Raw genomic sequence first — 16,493 nt, forward strand, 5'->3', positions numbered from 1 at the left:
GGGGCTCAGTCGGTTGAGCGTCCGACTTCGACTCAGGTCATGATCTCACGGTTCACAGGTTCGAGTCCCGTGTCAGGCTCTGTGCTGACAGCCTGGAGCCTCCTTCACATTCTGTGTGTGTGTGTGTGTGTGTGTGTGTGTGTGTGTGTGTGTGTGTCTCTCTGCCTCTCTCCCACTCACACTCTCTCAAAAATAAATACTAAAAGAAGTAATGAAAAAGTAAAGGTATTCTGAACGTGATGGATTTTTAGGACACTTACGAGACGCACTGCGTGCTGAGGGGGCTGTGAAACAAAAGGTGGGCTGCAGACATGTTTGTCGCCCTGGGCAAACGACCCTGCGAACTCAGAGGTGGTTCCCGGAGCTCTGCCAGTCGACCACCTGGGACACCGTGATGAGGCGGGGGGGGGGGGGGGGGGGGGGCCTCCTGAAGGGACCAGGTGACACGCCACATTACTTACAGGAGGCAGAGAGACCTGCCCCGTGATCTCGGGGGGACGCAGGCTCCCAGAGTCCTCTCCCGGCCCTTCTGGCTCCCCGGTCGGGTACGGCGGGGGCGGGTACGGGGGGTACTCCTCCAGGTACACCTCGAGCAGGTGCGGAGTCTCTGCTCTCGGTTCTTCCACACTATTCTGGAAACGTGGGCTGCCGTCTGGGACTCCTTCGGGCACACAGTCGAGGCCTGGTGAAGGAGCTGGAATGTCGCCGTTCTCCGCACCGGTGCTCCCCACTTCCTCCGGGGACACCGATTCGGGAACCAGAGAGACCGTCTCCTTCTCTGGCTCCACATGTGAGTACGGATTCTGGATTTCTCCTGGGCCTTCTGAGTCGGCCGTGCCTGGAGGCGGCTTGGACGGATACGAGGGGACAGAGATGGTCTCCATGGCAGCGATGGTGGTCCTCTGGTACAAGAGTTTCTGGATATTTGGCCCATTGGGCCCCTCTGGCTCTGTAATGGAGCTCCGTTTTTTCAGCGGCCGTGGGGCATTGGACAGTTTCTTCCGCAGGGCTTCTAAGTCAGCGTCACTCTGGTTCCGGTAGGGATTGGACAAGAAAGGCAGCAATTTGGTCGGGCTGAGCGGTCGAGGAATTCTTTCGTTCTCGTGGTTCTCCTGAGCGGGCGCCACGGGCTCCGGGTCAGGTTCGGGACTGCCGGGCTCGCCCTGGCTGCTGGAATAGACGTTCTCCGGATGCTGCTGCTGGGTCTGGGAAGCAGCGAGCACAGGCTTGCCGTAGACTGATTGGAAAATGGAAACAAAGCCCCGATCAGTATTCAATAAAGCCGGCAGGTCACAGACCCAGCTGACGATAATTAAAACGTCTTTTAATTTTCCAGTCATTACCCAGCACCCTGCACCACAACCGATTTTTACACCCAACGAAGGACAAAGCAAGGCTTCCATCGTGGCACAGTGAACTCGTGACAGAATGAAAACCCTCGCTGACTGTAACACGCCATTATTCTATGTGCCGCTAAGAAAATGCTGCCCTTGTAACTGTTAAGCAATCACTGGCTGTTGCACACAAACTTAAAATGCCAAACCGTGAAAACAGCATAAAAGCAACGGGGGCTGGTAATCCTCTCCTGCGTCCAGATTAAAAGGAATCACGCACCACCCTCTCTTTCCCACTTTTCAAAAGCAAACCCACGTGGAAAATCATATTTGGCTTCCTGAGTTCTCAAGAACCACTTCTTTTTGCCCAAACCCTTCCCCTTATCGTTCTGATTAGGTCAGAGCTATCCAATTCCCAAATCACTGTGTTAGCAGGCCTCACTAAGGACGAGTCCGCTGTGGCACGTGCGGGACGTGTCTGTCGTCTGATCACTTTCGGGGCACTTCAGGCCACAAATGCACGCTGATTTCACGACTAGAAAGCCAATTTCATTCAGTAAAAGAGAGTGAACTTTATTCTAGTTTTATAAACTAATGACTCTCAGAACCCAACAAATTAACAGACTGTGTATCTTTTTATGCTTTTATGTTTAACTAGCAGCTCTGTGCTCATCAGAACGGCTTGAAAGAGAGGGAGGAGCGCTCTTCGGAAAAGCACGCAGGGGCAGCTATCCAGGCCTCCTCGCGCCAAGGGCATGTGTGCGGTCTGACCCGCAGCGAGGACGTGGCCCGGTGCGCGGGGACCGCCTGTGTGCGCCTCGCCCACCAGGAGCAGGGAACAAGTGCACGGGGTCGCCACCGTGCAAACAGCCATGTCCGCCATGGGTTCTAGTCATCTATCACCTACGCTCCCCAGCGCCTACTGCAGTGGGCTGACGTTTAACGGACGTTTCACCTGTTTAAGGTGCCTGAGAACAGAAGGCAAATTAAACAAAACCCCGCGAACAAAGCCATCTCGCTGTGTACCGAGAGAGGACAGCTCTGGGGAGGACATGACCACGTCACCCGCGGCCACCCGCACTGGGGAAAACCGGGCCCAGAAGCTCACCGCTTGAGAAGTGCGGGCCTCTGGAATGCGTCTTGGTCAACGCGCTCTGCACGGCCTGCTGGAAGTTCTTCCCGGGCGCCTGGTGCTGCGTGTACATGGAGTATATGGAGCTCGTGGCCACCGTCTGGGGCTTTCTGAAGGGCGGAGGAGGGGCGTCTTTGGAAGGCTGCGGAGTGAAGGGCCGGACGGCGGCCGCAGGGGGACTTTCTTGCTTACAAGCTGGAGCGAGGGCCGGGCCCTGGCCGACGGAAGGTGCGCCGGGGGACAGCAGACCCCGCTGCTGCCCTGCTGTTTTGGGTTTATTTCCCACGGATGCAGCCGCTGTTGATAACTGCTGAGGGTTTCCGTCCGGCTTAACGTCTGAGGGTGACGGACTCGTTTGCCCAAAATAAGGCAAATTAATCTGTTTTGGTTTTGACGGAACGGGAGGCGGTACTTTAGACACGTTTTTATTTGCAGCCTGTAACACACACACGTACAAAGCCAGTCAAAACACTGCCTCAATGGGTCCGCGGGATGTCTAGACAACCTCATTTCGCCAATATAAGTCACGCTAAAAACACTAGCTCTACGTTTTTAAATCACTAAAAAGTTTTAAATCTCTGAACTTAACCACATTAGATAAGGAAGCTCAGTAATGCAACACCATCCCTGCCCCGAATGACTCCTCGCTGCCACTCCCTACGTAGGAACCCTTGGGTGCCCGCTCGGAAACCTTAACTGCCACCTTACGTACTCGGCGGCCCCCAAACCGAACATCCTCTGCACTCATCAGGATGGACACAAACCAGGCCGCCGCCTCGGGCAACACGCCGTCCAAGGCCGCGGTTCTAACACACAAAACCGTCACAGACATAAACTCAGCTCCCGGTTTTGAAGAACCAAGGTAACTGAAGGACACAAATACGATTGTTCTTCAACGCACCCTCAGTTTTTTAGAGAATCACGCGAAACATGAACCAGCAGCAGGCAAAGCAGCCGCTCTCCAACACGGGGTGAGACCACAAAGACACTTAAGCCGCAGAATTTAAAATCACCAAATTCTGTTCTGTTTTCTCATCTTGCAGATATATTTTGGTCTGTTTTCCTGCTCTCCCTCATATAACATTCTCTCTTCTGAGGGGCACGTACGGAACGAGCGGCGGGTGTTAACACTGAGCTATCCCAACGCACCTGAGCGTCCCGCAAGATGTCCTCACTGCTCTGGTTTTTCCTCAGACCCCCACAGGGGGCAGGGCCAGCCGACTGGTCCACCGAGTCCAACATTGAAAAGGGGCGAACTTTCTTCTCCTTCTCTCTCAGGGGAACCTCTCCATCGTCGACTGGAGACAGAAAAAAAAAAAATCACATGGATATTCAAGCTGTTTGTAGTACAATTTCTTTTGCACACAGAAGTTTCTCTCTCTTCAAAGTCTTTGAAACTCCGTCCCCAGTGCCAACACACGAGAAAACAAGCTAGAGGCTAGAGCCCCACCTCGGTCCCCACCTTGGTCCACGGCCCGCCCAGAGCCGGTGGGGGCAGGCCCGGAAGGCTGGCTCACGGTGACGTCTGCACTTGGGGGGCTCCAGTCAGGGCTGAGTGGATGGATTTTAGAGCCTAGGATGCAGAAAAGCAAGACGGGTAAGCCGGCGCTGGAAAGGCACTTGCAATGGCTCCTTTTGCCACAGGGTTTAATCTCTAAAAACAGCCTCAAGGGACACCTGGGTGGCTCAGTCAGTTGGGCGTCTGACTTTGGCTCAGGTCAGGATCTCACGGGTCCATAAGTTTGAGCTCCACGTCGGGCTCTGTGCTGACAGCTCGGAGCCTGGAGCCTGCTTCAGATACTGTGTCTCCCTCTCTCTCTGCCCCTCCCCTGCTCAGGCTCTGTCTCTCTTTCTCTCTCTCTCTCAAAATAAACAAACGTTACAAAAAACTTAAGATGTAACAATAAAATAAAACCAACTTCGTATTTCAGACTTACAACAATCCCATTAAACTTCCTTAGAAAAATACTGGACTTTATATTTCTAAATTAAATGTACTCGAACTCTTTAAAATTAATCACAGTAAACAGAAAATCTGCTGGAAACAGCGAGGACACGCTACCCCTCGGTCACCATCGCACTGAGAAAACACTTTCCAACTTGGCGGCCCCAGGACTCCGGGTGTAGCTCACAGACCAATGACGCACACGCAACAAAAAAGGCAAAAGTGTGGACATCGATCAGTCTTTCACAGATCGGCGCCCTCAGGCTCTCTCCCCACAGACAAGGAAGCATCAAGGCCACAGCTCTGTCCTCACGGAGGCAAAACTAAAGCAGTTCTTTCCACGGTAACACCCGGGCCGGGCAGCTCTAGGGCAGCTCTAATGTTTCACGCGGGCAAACAGTAGTGACCGTGAAGCTGGCTGTCTCCCGCACGTGGCAGCCAGCGGTCAGACGGAGCCGGCTGCTCCCTGCCTACAGGGGGTCTGAACGAGGCCTGTAAAGGTCGTCTTTACCCTGCTTTTATTACAGCCCTCCCTCCGTCTGCTCCTCCTGCCACGAGACTCCGGCCTGCACCTCCACACGCACCCGAGGACTGCACCGAACGCCAAGGTCACGGACACAAGGAGCCTCTGTCGGTTCACCGTAAGCTTCCAGTATGTTTACTTTTATCGCACAAACTGCTAGCAAGCAGATTCTCACGCACAAGCGCGTGTGAACAGCGCACACACCTCTCGGCAGAACGCACTCACCACCCTGCCCTCTGAAAACACGGCACCACTGCCCACATACGGGGTTTTACACAAAAAGAAAAGCTGTCAAGGTACAGAGATCAGATCAAAATCTCCTTATTAACAAGAAGGAATCGAGAACAATTTTCACTCCAAAAATACTACTACATTTTATTTCCCAGACAGAACCGTATCATTTAGGGTTCAGAAACTTATCACTGCACTAGCAAAAACCACAGGGAGGTTCTTAAAATTTGCACCCGAACGAGGGACAGGAAGACCTTTTGTAAAACCCCCAACCCAGGGGAAGGACACTGAGGCCAGGAGGGCGAGCCGCGGAGGGCCGGGGGGACCGAGTCACCTCTGGCCTGGGCGGCAGCCGCAGACCGCGTGCTGGGCAGCGTGTGTACTCTGAGCGCCCCCTCCGAAGCCTGCAGGGCCCCGGGGCCGTCAGGCAGCGCGGGCTTCACCACCAGTTCCGGCCTCGAGGGGACGCGGGGCATCGTGGACGACTGGATGTAGGGGCCCACCGCGGCCACGCGGCTGGGTGCCGGCAGCCCCTGCGGGGGCGGGGTCCCGTCAACCTTGGGAAGAGGCACAGGTCCTTCAGCGTGACGACCCAGACGGCACTGAACTCAGAGCAGGCCGGGACACCTCCCTCACGTCTACGGGCCCGTGCTTCCGTCCGCCCGGCAGGGAGCTGTGGCCCCGCTCCGCGCTCCGCCCCCCGCCCCGGAACCCTGCAGGCGGCCGGCGCCCCACCTGCCCCACCTACCCCACCTACCGGGGGGCCCTCCTTGTGCTGCAGCGCCGCCTTCTTCTTCCACAGCCGGTCCCGCAGCTCGTTCACGCGCTTGTCCATGACCGCCACCTCGGAATTGCGCTTGTTCAGACACTCCCGCTGCTGCTGCAGCTTGGCATTCTGCTCCTGATTCAATTTGTTTCGTAACTGCATGGGGGGGGGGGGGGGGGGGGGGGGCACGGCAGGGAGCAGGAAGAAAATTTCCCAGACAATCGCATGCTTCCCTCTTCCATACTTTCCCAAACCGCAAGGCCCCCGCCCCCCCCCCCCTCCACCCTCCACCCTCCACCTCCTGGTGTAAAGTGAACGTCGGCCCACGGCTGCGGCTGTAGGGAGGCCCCCGACTTCCCACGTGGGGCACTCGGACGTGCGTCCCGGACCTCGGGGTGACGCGCCCCCGGCTCACCTGCAGCTCCTTGTAGAGGCGGTCGAGCTCGGCCGCGGCGCACCTGCCATCGTGCCGCCCGTCCAGCCGGCCGTTCTTGAGCACCTCCAGCTGCCTGCCCAGCTCCTCCACCTTGGCCACGGCCAGAACCAGCTCCCTCTGCTTCTGCTGGAACAGGCTGTTCATCTGCTCGATCTCCTCCACTGGAGGGACAAGAAGAAAGGCAACCAGGGCTGAAAAGAAAACTACGAACGAGCGCTCCCAGGCAACCTGGCTTTCCGACGAGCCTCGGAACACAGCGCAGACATTTCAGAAAGGCCCCGGAGCCTTCTCTTTCACAGGCGGCTGGAATCGGCAGACGCATTCTGAATGAGCCTCCCTCTGGAGGGGACTTTGGCAGGACCTGGATCTCGAGTATTAAACTGCACACTCGGGCAACAACAAAATTTATTTAGGACTCTGAATCTGCGCTTTATAAAAGCGGTAGAGGGAGCCGTGAAGTCACCAAAATTTTAATTAAGTGGTATTGTAACAGAATACCTATGAATAAAAATCCTTCGTCAAACTTCCAGTCAGAAAGTATTTAGAGGGGAAAAAACCCAAATAAACCACTAGGACAGTTTCCAAAGGTGAGTCAGGAACCTTGTCGAAAGCGCCCAGCAGCTAACTCCTATTCACGGGTGTCCAAGCTGCAGGGAATTCTGCTTTCCAGCAACTCTGAGGTCCCTGCGCACAGGGTCCCGTCCCGCTCTCACCCCTGGCAACGCCTGTCGCCAGCCCCCGCCCTGCCCCCGCACCCACACCGGCCGCCCCCGGGCTCCGCTCACCGAGCCGGCCGTTCTTCAGCCTCTTCTGCTCCACGTGGCCCCTGAGCGCCCTCACTTTCTTCAGCTTCGCCTCCTGGCTCTCCGCGATCTCCTTCAGCCTCTTCAGCTTCTCCTGCTCCGCAGCCTGCTGCTGCTGGCGCTCATCCTGCTGTTTCAAAAACTTCAAGCGCTGTTCCTGAAGACACAGGCCACGGTCAGCGCGCCCTTCCCAGCAGGTGCGCCACAGCCCGGAACGAACCCAGGCCAGCCCGCGAGGCACCCGCTCCTGGCCCCAGCCGTCCATTCTCATGGGGACAAGACCCAGGAACGAGCACATTTATTCCCCGTGGTTCTCATGCCGCGAGCGAACAGCGATCCGGAACTGGTTCTCATGGGCCGTGGCTACAAGTTTAGGAGAAGCTCACACAGAGACACGCTCGCTACAAAGGCGGCTTCGGAGCCAGATTTGGACTCCCAACCCGCGTGCTGCCACTTACTGGCTCTAAGACTGGGCAAACCGCATAACCTCACCGCCTTCCTCAGCTCTAAAGTGGGGCGACCGGCAAGGAGCGAACCGTGAGATGTGACTCTCTTCACACAGCACCTTGCACAGCTAGTGCACACTCAACACACACTTAGGAAAGAGGTGAAGAACCACTTAACGCTCTAGAAAACCAGAGCGTAACATTCTATCATACTAAAATTTTTAACTAAAATCGAGTAACAGAGTCACACAACTTATCATCAAGAGTAACCTCAGGTTAACATGCCTGAAACAGAAGTAACACAAAATAGTTTCGAAATAAGTCCCCAAAATTGAAGATTTGTTCCATTACTCAACCTTATTTTTATCTATCAGCACAGAGCCTGACGCAAAGCTTGATCTCACGAACTGTGAGATCATGACCTGAGCTGAAATCAGGAGTCGGATGCTTAATCAACTGAGCCAACCAGGTGCCCCAGAACATGCATTTTTTTTAAATGTTCATTTTGAGAGCGAGAGAGCGCATGAGCAGAAGAGGGGCAAGGAGAGAGGGAGAAGATCCCAAGCAGGTTCCAGTCTGTCAGAGCACAGCCCGACATGGGGCTCGATCCCACGAACCGTGAGATCATGACCTGAGACAAAATCAAGAGTCAGACACTTAACTGACAGAGCCACCCAGGCGCCCCCAGAACATGCATTTTTAGCAAGACCCCTAGGTGATTCATATGCACGCTGAAGTTTGAGAAGCAATGCCACACCGGATTTTGAAGGTGCTGGTGCCTGGCATCAGAGACAGAAACGGATACATGGGAGCCCTGGCACTATGACAAGGAGGGCCACAGGGCGTGTCGCTGGGGACCTCACGCGCCAGACCACCACTGGTACCCTAGCTCCAGTGAACTTGCAGTCACTAAAAGACTGGTCAGGGGCAGACACTGAGTGTTCAGACCAGGGACGGCAGGTGAAGTCCAGCCTGCTGTTTTTAGAAGTCCGGTTTGGGGGACACAGCCATCCATTCGTTTGCGCCCACGGCCATTTTAGTGCTATAGCCATAGAGCCGAGACCGTTAGCCCGCAAACCCCAGCCTCTCTGGAGGAAGTCTGATGACTCAGACCAGAAACCTGTGGCCGGCAGGAGAGGGAACAGGGAGACCGGTCTGGGAGGTAATGGAGGCTTCTTTTGTTTTTTCACCTGTTCGAGGCCAGGATGAGCCTTAGTCTGTGGGGGCAGGATGCCTCAGAAGAGGGCAAACAGCCGGTTATCAGTGTCACGACGCAGAAGGGGACAGAGTTAGCAGGACTTGACTATAAAGTCCCTCTCGCTTTAGCAACCAGTCAGGACAAGGCCAGTCCGGAGCGGTTCCCACCAGCCAAGTGGAAGCGTTCCTTAAGCTCTTCCTCTGTTACCGATACACGACAGGAATAATTTTGCTCAGGATCGGGGGTCCGGCGATCCTGAACGCGGGGGATGATCTAAGGCTTTCCAGAAAATGCTGCAGCAAAGAGAAGCAGGCTCCGGGAAACAGGAACCTCGTGGGCTGCAGTCTCCTCGTGTGTCTGGGAGGCGACGGCGCACAGCGTGAGCGGCCTCACTCACGCATCAACGGCGGGCCCGCCCGTCCTCCCACGAGACGTTACCTTAGTGGCCAGCATCTGCTGCTGGGCCTCAATCTGCTGCTGCTGGCGGGACGCCATCTCCTGAAGCTCGGCCAGAGTCAGATCCATCCCGGGGCTGCCAGCCTGCAAACGAAACCACAAGCGCTCCGGCTGCCACGAAATGATCACAGAGACCCTCCGCGAAGGTCTGCTTAAGCCGCACCTGAACCCATCAGGCCAAAATCGGCCGTTTTTCTCCCGTAATATTAACGAGACCATTAAGTTTCATGTTAACATCCCCACAGTGACTTATTACGTTTAGACGTAAAATGTACCAATAGACCAGCGCTCTTCAAGTTATAAATGTAAAAGTAAACAGCTTCAGTAGTCGGTGGCCGAAATGGAACTACTTAGAATTACCTTGTTCTGTAGTTAATTTATACTAGAAAAATAACATTTGATCACACTAAACATGACGCTGGGGCACCAGCGGCTAACCTAGAACACAGTCATCACAACGACCCTTAAAAACATGACACTAGCGAGGCGCGCCTGGGTGGCTCAGTCAGTTAGTTAAGTGACGTGATTTCTGCTCAGGTCATGATCTCGTGGTTCGGGAGTCTGAGCCCCACATCGGACTCCACGCTGTCAGAGTGTGAGTCTGCTTGGGATTCCCTCTTTCCCTCTCTCTCTGCCTTCCATGCTCCCTCTCTCTCTCAAAATAAATAAACTTAAAAAAAGGTTTTTTTTAATATGACACTAGCATCAAAAATATTCAAGATACACTGAGTTATGAGGGACAAACAAGATGTCTACTCTCAAAGCATCTACTCAACACGCTCCTAGAAGTTCCAAGCCACGGTAACAGAAAAGAAAAGGCCAGAAGTTGTATCCAGTTTGGAAAGGAAGAAAGTAAACTGTCTTGACTCACAGAAAACGTGATCTGTGAGGAAAATGCTACGGAGTCTACAAAAGAGCCGCCAGAACTAGTGAGGTGTTTGCAACATTGCAGGATAAACGATCAGGAGGCAAAAATCAACTGTATTTCTATATATTGACAACCAGAAATTGAGGAAAAATTTCATGTTTACTTATCTTGAGAAAGAAGGCACATGTGCACAAGCGCATGCATGGGGAGGGGCAGAGAGGGAGAGAGAATCCAAACTCGGGCCTCGATCTCGCAAACCGTGAGATCACGACCTGAACCCAAACAAAGAGTCGGATGCTTAACAGACGCCACCCGGGTACCCTAGAAAAGCATCTTTAAAGGCCGTTTCCAGTAGCACAGAAACCATGAAGTACTTAGGAATAAATTTAACACGATGCACAAGACCTGCACCCTGAAAACTCACAAACTGCTGAGAGAAAGGCCTGAATGAAGCTGGGGTAAGTGACATGCTCGTGAATCAGAAGCTCACGCCCACAAGATGACCACGCTTCCCGAACTGACCTGTACACTCGGCAAAGTGAACTCCCAGCAGGCTTTTTTTAATTCTTAAAAAGGGATTAAAGGTTATTTTTTATTTTAGAGAAAGAGAGAGCGCACGAGTGGGGAAGAGGGGTGGGGGGGTGAGAGAGCAAGAGTGAGAGAGGATACTAAGTGGGCTTCATGCTCAGTGCAGAGCCCGACGCGGGGCTCAATCCCACTAGCCTGGGATTATGACCTGAGCCAAATCAGGAGTCAGACACCCAGTCAACTAAGCCATGCAGGCATCTTCCAGTAGGCTTGTGTGTGTGTGTGTGTGTGTGTGTGTGTGTGTGTGTGAATGAACAAGCAGATTCCAAACTCCCATAAGGGAGGGCACAGGATCTAGAACAGCCACAACAACCTGAAAAGGAATAAATTTAGAAAAGTCACACGGCCTGACCGGAAGACTTCCCCATGCTCTGGTGACCGACACAGCACGGTCAAGACAGAGGAACGGAGAGCACGGACAGACCCCCACGTGTACGGGGCAACGGCCTTGAGACGAAGGTGCAAGGCCCTGGAGCGAGAAAGCACGGCCCTTCCAACGGGCATCCAGCTTGGTCACCTGGACGTCCGCGTACACAACAGCACGAGCTCGAGTCCTCGTACCACAGCCAAGTGTTCAAAGTGGGTCATAAAATTAAATGTAAAAGAACGCGACAAAACTTCTCAATTGAGCGACTATCTTTTATTAAAATTAGGAACACGTCACAGACCAGGGAGAATATTTGCAAAGCATATACCTCATAAAAGACTCGGATCCAGAATAGAGTGCTCGAACTCAGTACTAAGAAAGCAAACAAACCAACAAGGAAAAGTATAAACAAAAGAGGTCAACAAGTATGTCACCAAGTAAGACACACGGGTGGCAAATAAGCGTGTGCACCACAAGCCGTCAGAGAAACACAAGGTGAAGCCTCGGGGGACCGCAAGGCCCCGGTCAGTGACAATTACCAGGACTGACCACGCCAGATGCGGGCGAGGACACAGAACAACTGGAACTCTTGGATGGGAACGGAAAATAAAACGATCACCTTGGCAACCAGTCTGGCAGCTTCTTAAAAAGTGAACACGCCCCTGCCGCGTGACCCAGCACCCCACTCCTAGTAGCTGAAGAGAACTAAAAGGACGTGCCCGTACACAGACTAGGACCCAAATATGACAGCTGGATACAGACTAACCAGAACCGGCAACAAGCCCAACATCCGTCTACAGGTGGATCAGCATGTTGTGCGGATGGAGTGCGTCCCAGCAATGAAAAGGAACCAACCACTGACCTCCAGGACGGAAGGGATGAAAATAGCTATGCTGAGCACATTCAGACAAAAAGACTATATACTGGAGGATTCCATCCATGTAAAGTTCTGGAAAACACAAGTAATTTGTAGCGACAGAAAGCAGACAGGGGGTCCTTGAGGACGGGGAGGGAGGCAGGAAGGGAAGGTTATAGAAGGACATGCGGAAACCCAGCGTGATGGACACTGTCACTATCTTGACTGTGGTGACGGTTTCACAGGTGTGTACGCGTGTCAAAACTCACCAAACTGTGCACTCGAAATATGTGCAATTTACTGTCTGTGGGTCAACTATAGTTCGATAAAGCTGTTCAAGAAGAACCCAGTGAGGGGGGAAGACACGCTGTGTCAAGATGCACTCAAATCCTGTTAATGGCTGAGACCGTTTTTCATCATCTTTATATGAGCCTTCCAGCCCCGTAAGAGAAGTGTAAGATCTAAGAGAAACAAGGAGAATTTGGGGAAAGAGGAGCAAATGGTCTGGATTCTCACGTAAATTTACCATAGACCGGGGAAAGATAACGAGGCGAATCCCTAACCGTATTACAAATTCTGAGCTCTGAAAAGAAAATGTCTACCAGGTGCCCCCAAAGATACTTACTAAAACTCATTACTTGCTCAACATTTGTTTTGTTCTGAATGTGAGGCATTTCCAGCATCTAAAACTGCTCTCGACAGTCACCCATGCCGAGATCATTAAAATCAATCCTTTGTATGAAATAAATTTACAATAACCTTTACAGAAGAGGGCCATCCTTCATAACCCATTGGAGAACAAAGTAATAATGAATGCGAGTTGAAGGTCAAAACAGCAGATCACTGGCACACGTGCGGCACGGATAGAAACAAAAAAAACGATCACTTACGCCATTCTCCTTCCTTCGATGTTCACCAGGAACTTTTACACCGTTTCTTCTTAAACTTGGATCCTGAGACCTTGGTCCACTCACTAAGCACAAAATTCAAAAACCAGGCATTAATACTAGAACGGACAGGTGCCATAAGGAGCAGGTCACCTTGGGGTTGTCACTATCGCTCCTGGATACCGGAAGCAGAAAGGACGCCGTAAACAAAACACCTCCCATCATTTGTTCACACTGCTGCTCCTGGCTCTCCACTTAGCTAGTCGGTTGTGAGATCAACAACTTTCACCGAAAGAAGTAAGTGAAAATTAAATCCATCCTTCCCCGTGCTCATCAGGTGTGTTGTAACTTCCATTGAAAAGAAGCAACTGAAAACAGAGTTAAGAGCCGTCTTGAATATTTTTGGTTTACTGGGGACATTTTATGGTAGTTCATAAGTACTATGAAGTACTTCCCCATTTATTTCAGTAAAAAAATTTCCATTTTCTTAACTTGGGAAAATACTAACTAGAGAAGAACACTGTATATTCTGCTTTACTGGCTAAAAAGAATTTTTCTGGGGCCTGAAGCCTGCTTTGGATTCTGTGTCTCCCTCTCTCTCTGACCCTCCCCCGCTGGTGCTCAGTCTCTCTTGCAAAATAAAAATAAAAAAAAAATTTAAACTGATACGGTGTAAGAAATTTGTAATTTGAAATATCAACAGCTTTTTAAATAAAGAAAATTAAGCTTATATCTGTACTCCCCGTATATTAGAAAACACAGATCTCCCAAGAAATTTTAAATTTTTTTTTTTCAACGTTTATTTATTTTTGGGACAGAGAGAGACAGAGCATGAACGGGGGAGGGGCAGAGAGAGAGGGAGACACAGAATCGGAAACAGGCTCCAGGCTCTGAGCCATCAGCCCGGAGCCTGACGCGGGGCTCGAACTCACGGACCGCGAGATCGTGACCTGGCTGAAGTCGGACGCTTAACCGACTGCGCCACCCAGGCGCCCCTACTAGTTTTATTTTTAAAACACTGTTCAGTTCTGACAACGCGGCTCAAGTCATCTGTCACAATATTTCCACAAGAAAAAAAACCTGCCACTTAAGAGTAATTGTTTTCTTCACCACCTCAAAGAGAGGGCATGCAACCAGTGTCTCGTTAGCATGTTCAGGACTCAATCAGAGTCAGAGGCCCAGGTCCTGGGCCAAGGGCACAGGGAAGAGGGCGGGCGTCCCCTAACCCAGACTCGCACCTCACTGGCGGATGCCGCTGCGGCCCAGTTCGAACGCTGCGGGGCCCTGGTGTGTGCGACAATGTAAACGGCTCCTCGATCTTTGGACTGGGCTTCTCACCTTACAGACACACTGAGGCTGTGTACTGCACTCCTATTTAATAATTTACCCACGACCTGCCCAGAAGACATGGGAACTGTTGGGTGAAAAGGTAAAATTCAACTTATTACCAGAGGATGTGTGCGATAATGTAAGTAAAGGACAAAACAAAAACGCGATTGCAGACGCCAATTTACAACTACAAGAAAGGCGGCTCGGGAACAAAATAAGTGAGGGTTTAAAGGACACCTACAGACAGCAGTGAGGATGGAGAGCGTGCGGCCAGCCTGACTGAGGGGTCTCGGCTGTGCTCCAGGTTCCGCCCCAGACGTGTGACCTCGGGCAGGGCAGGTCACCTGCGTGCCCGCACTCTCCTGCAGTGGGGACGAGGCCACACCACGTCACACGCCACACGTAAGCATTTCTAATGGCTGGGCACCACGCGGGCGCTCGGATTAAGGCAGTAAACTCGAGATGTTCTGTTACATGAGAGCGAACACCCGTTTCCTACATTCCTACTCACGAGAGTAATGTCCTGAGATCACAAACCCTCAAGTTCCCATTTTAAAGGTTCTCACACTTTTAGAAATACCTAGTACTCCCACTTATCGGGGGGCTTCCCCCAGGAACAGAGCCCCTCAGGGTCCCCAGGACGGCTCCACCCTCAGGGTCCAGCCATGGTCGGCCCGGCGTCCCTCCACTGGCGTCTTCTCCCTCCTCACCTCATCTGCACGCCCCGGTGAGAACCCTCATCCCCACAGCTGCGACCACAGCCTCCGTCCAAAGCCCGCCTCTCAGCCCCTAACCCTGGCTCATCTCCTGGCCCAAATCCCCTACAAGTGCTCTCCCTCTGCGATCCTGAATTTAGACGGTCTGGGTTCGGACCCTAACTTCCCGTCACTGCACCTGTTCAGGAACCCGGGACCGCAGTCTCCTCCCCTGCCTAGCCTCTCCCTGCAGATCCCCTCCACCCCTTCCCACCAGCTCAGACGCCGTCCGCGTCCTCCTCCCGATTGGGCCGGCAAAACCCCAACTCTGGGGCAATCTAACCGTCTTCTTCCAACATCCAGACTGCAGAGCCCGGCTAGAAGGAAAGCCCAGGGTCTGGGATCCGCTGTGTCCCGAGTCCGTGGCTGACGCTCTTCTGTTCCCTGTGACGGCTCACGTGGGCCTCTGTGCCCCCCCCCAACCTCAGAGAAGACGACCAGAAGCCCTTCCTCCAGACCCCACACCACCGCCAACCTGCATCTGTCCTCTCTCCCTCTGCACCCAGGAGAAGGTCTCGTGGGCTGAGGGCGCCGCTCCTCAGGGACCCGCCAGCACACATCGCCGCCCCCAAATTTCCACCTCCTGCTCTAGGGACTCCTTTCCGCCCGATTCTCTCCTCTTCAAACACCACAAATCAAAGCAAACCACACCCTTGGCTCCCTGGCGGTCAGGTCTTGGCAGCTGGGCCGTCCTCAGGCCTCCACTCCCTCCCTCTCCTGCACCCTCACTCAAGTCACCAGGCTCCCGACACCCCCCACCCCTTCCAAAGCAAGCAAAGTCCACAGCCCTGTTCGGATTCACACGACGCTACCCACCTGTGTCCCTCCCGGGGGGCCGTTCGTGACGAAGGAAGAAACGAACTTCGTTCCTCTGACTTCCAGACCGCTGCAGAGCCTCAAACATGCGCTCGTTATCAGCAACCGGACGCTCTATGGAAATAAACACATCATGTGACCTGCAGGTCCAACGAAGGGCATTTGCTCCCATCCTTCGTGCAGATTCTGCTGATGGGAATACTTAGCGTCTTAGATAACTTTCTTCCCATTAAAAGAGCCCTTAGATGGGGCACCTGGGTGGCTCGGTCGGTTAAATGTCAGACTTGGGTTCAGGTCACGATCTCGTGGTTTGTGAATTCGAGCCCCACGTCAGGCTCTGTGCTAATGGCTCGGAGCCTGGAGTTGCTTCGGACCCTGTGTCTCCCTCTCTCTCTGTCCCTCACCCCCCCCCCCCAAAAATGAATAAACTTCAAAAAAATTTTTAAAAAGTAAAATAAAAGAGCCCTTAGAAATACAGTGTCACAGATGCTCCACACAGTCCGTGTCCAACCGGGGGGCACAGGAAAGAGGAACCGGTCAGGGCCGGCCGCCAGGAGCACGGGACTCTAGCTCAGTGCCTGATGGACTAGCCGCCGGTAACCTCGAGGGGTTTCTGAAGTCTGTCAACTGTGACACAGGATGGTCTCTGAGGTCCTTTCTAGCTCGGATGTTCTAGGGCTCTCTAAGCATACAAACAAGAAATTAAAAATAACTTTCCAAACAGCCTAGTCTTCCTATTAGGCTATTTTTAAGTTAT

General features: G+C 52.9%; 1 protein-coding gene across 3 annotated transcripts in view; it reads right to left on the bottom strand.

Annotated features, from left to right (window-relative positions):
* TP53BP2 (tumor protein p53 binding protein 2) overlaps positions 1 to 16,493 on the bottom strand; it is a 53,345-nt gene that overhangs the window by 8,476 nt on the left and 28,376 nt on the right. For 2 of the 3 annotated variants that reach the window (XM_047848098.1, XM_047848096.1), the window contains exons 3-13: positions 15,737 to 15,850; positions 12,840 to 12,922; positions 9,253 to 9,354; positions 7,153 to 7,327; positions 6,347 to 6,528; positions 5,923 to 6,087; positions 5,500 to 5,722; positions 3,917 to 4,039; positions 3,616 to 3,764; positions 2,443 to 2,902; positions 462 to 1,237 (exon numbers count right to left, since the gene is read on the bottom strand). In XM_047848098.1, coding sequence (XP_047704054.1) covers positions 462 to 1,237; positions 2,443 to 2,902; positions 3,616 to 3,764; positions 3,917 to 4,039; positions 5,500 to 5,722; positions 5,923 to 6,087; positions 6,347 to 6,528; positions 7,153 to 7,327; positions 9,253 to 9,354; positions 12,840 to 12,922; positions 15,737 to 15,850 — 2,552 coding nt within the window. The remainder of the gene's footprint in view (positions 1 to 461; positions 1,238 to 2,442; positions 2,903 to 3,615; positions 3,765 to 3,916; positions 4,040 to 5,499; positions 5,723 to 5,922; positions 6,088 to 6,346; positions 6,529 to 7,152; positions 7,328 to 9,252; positions 9,355 to 12,839; positions 12,923 to 15,736; positions 15,851 to 16,493) is intronic. The other variant, XM_047848097.1, reaches the window with a different exon arrangement.

This window comes from Prionailurus viverrinus, unplaced genomic scaffold, assembly GCF_022837055.1.
Source record: "Prionailurus viverrinus isolate Anna unplaced genomic scaffold, UM_Priviv_1.0 scaffold_53, whole genome shotgun sequence".
NCBI lineage: Eukaryota > Metazoa > Chordata > Mammalia > Carnivora > Felidae > Prionailurus > Prionailurus viverrinus.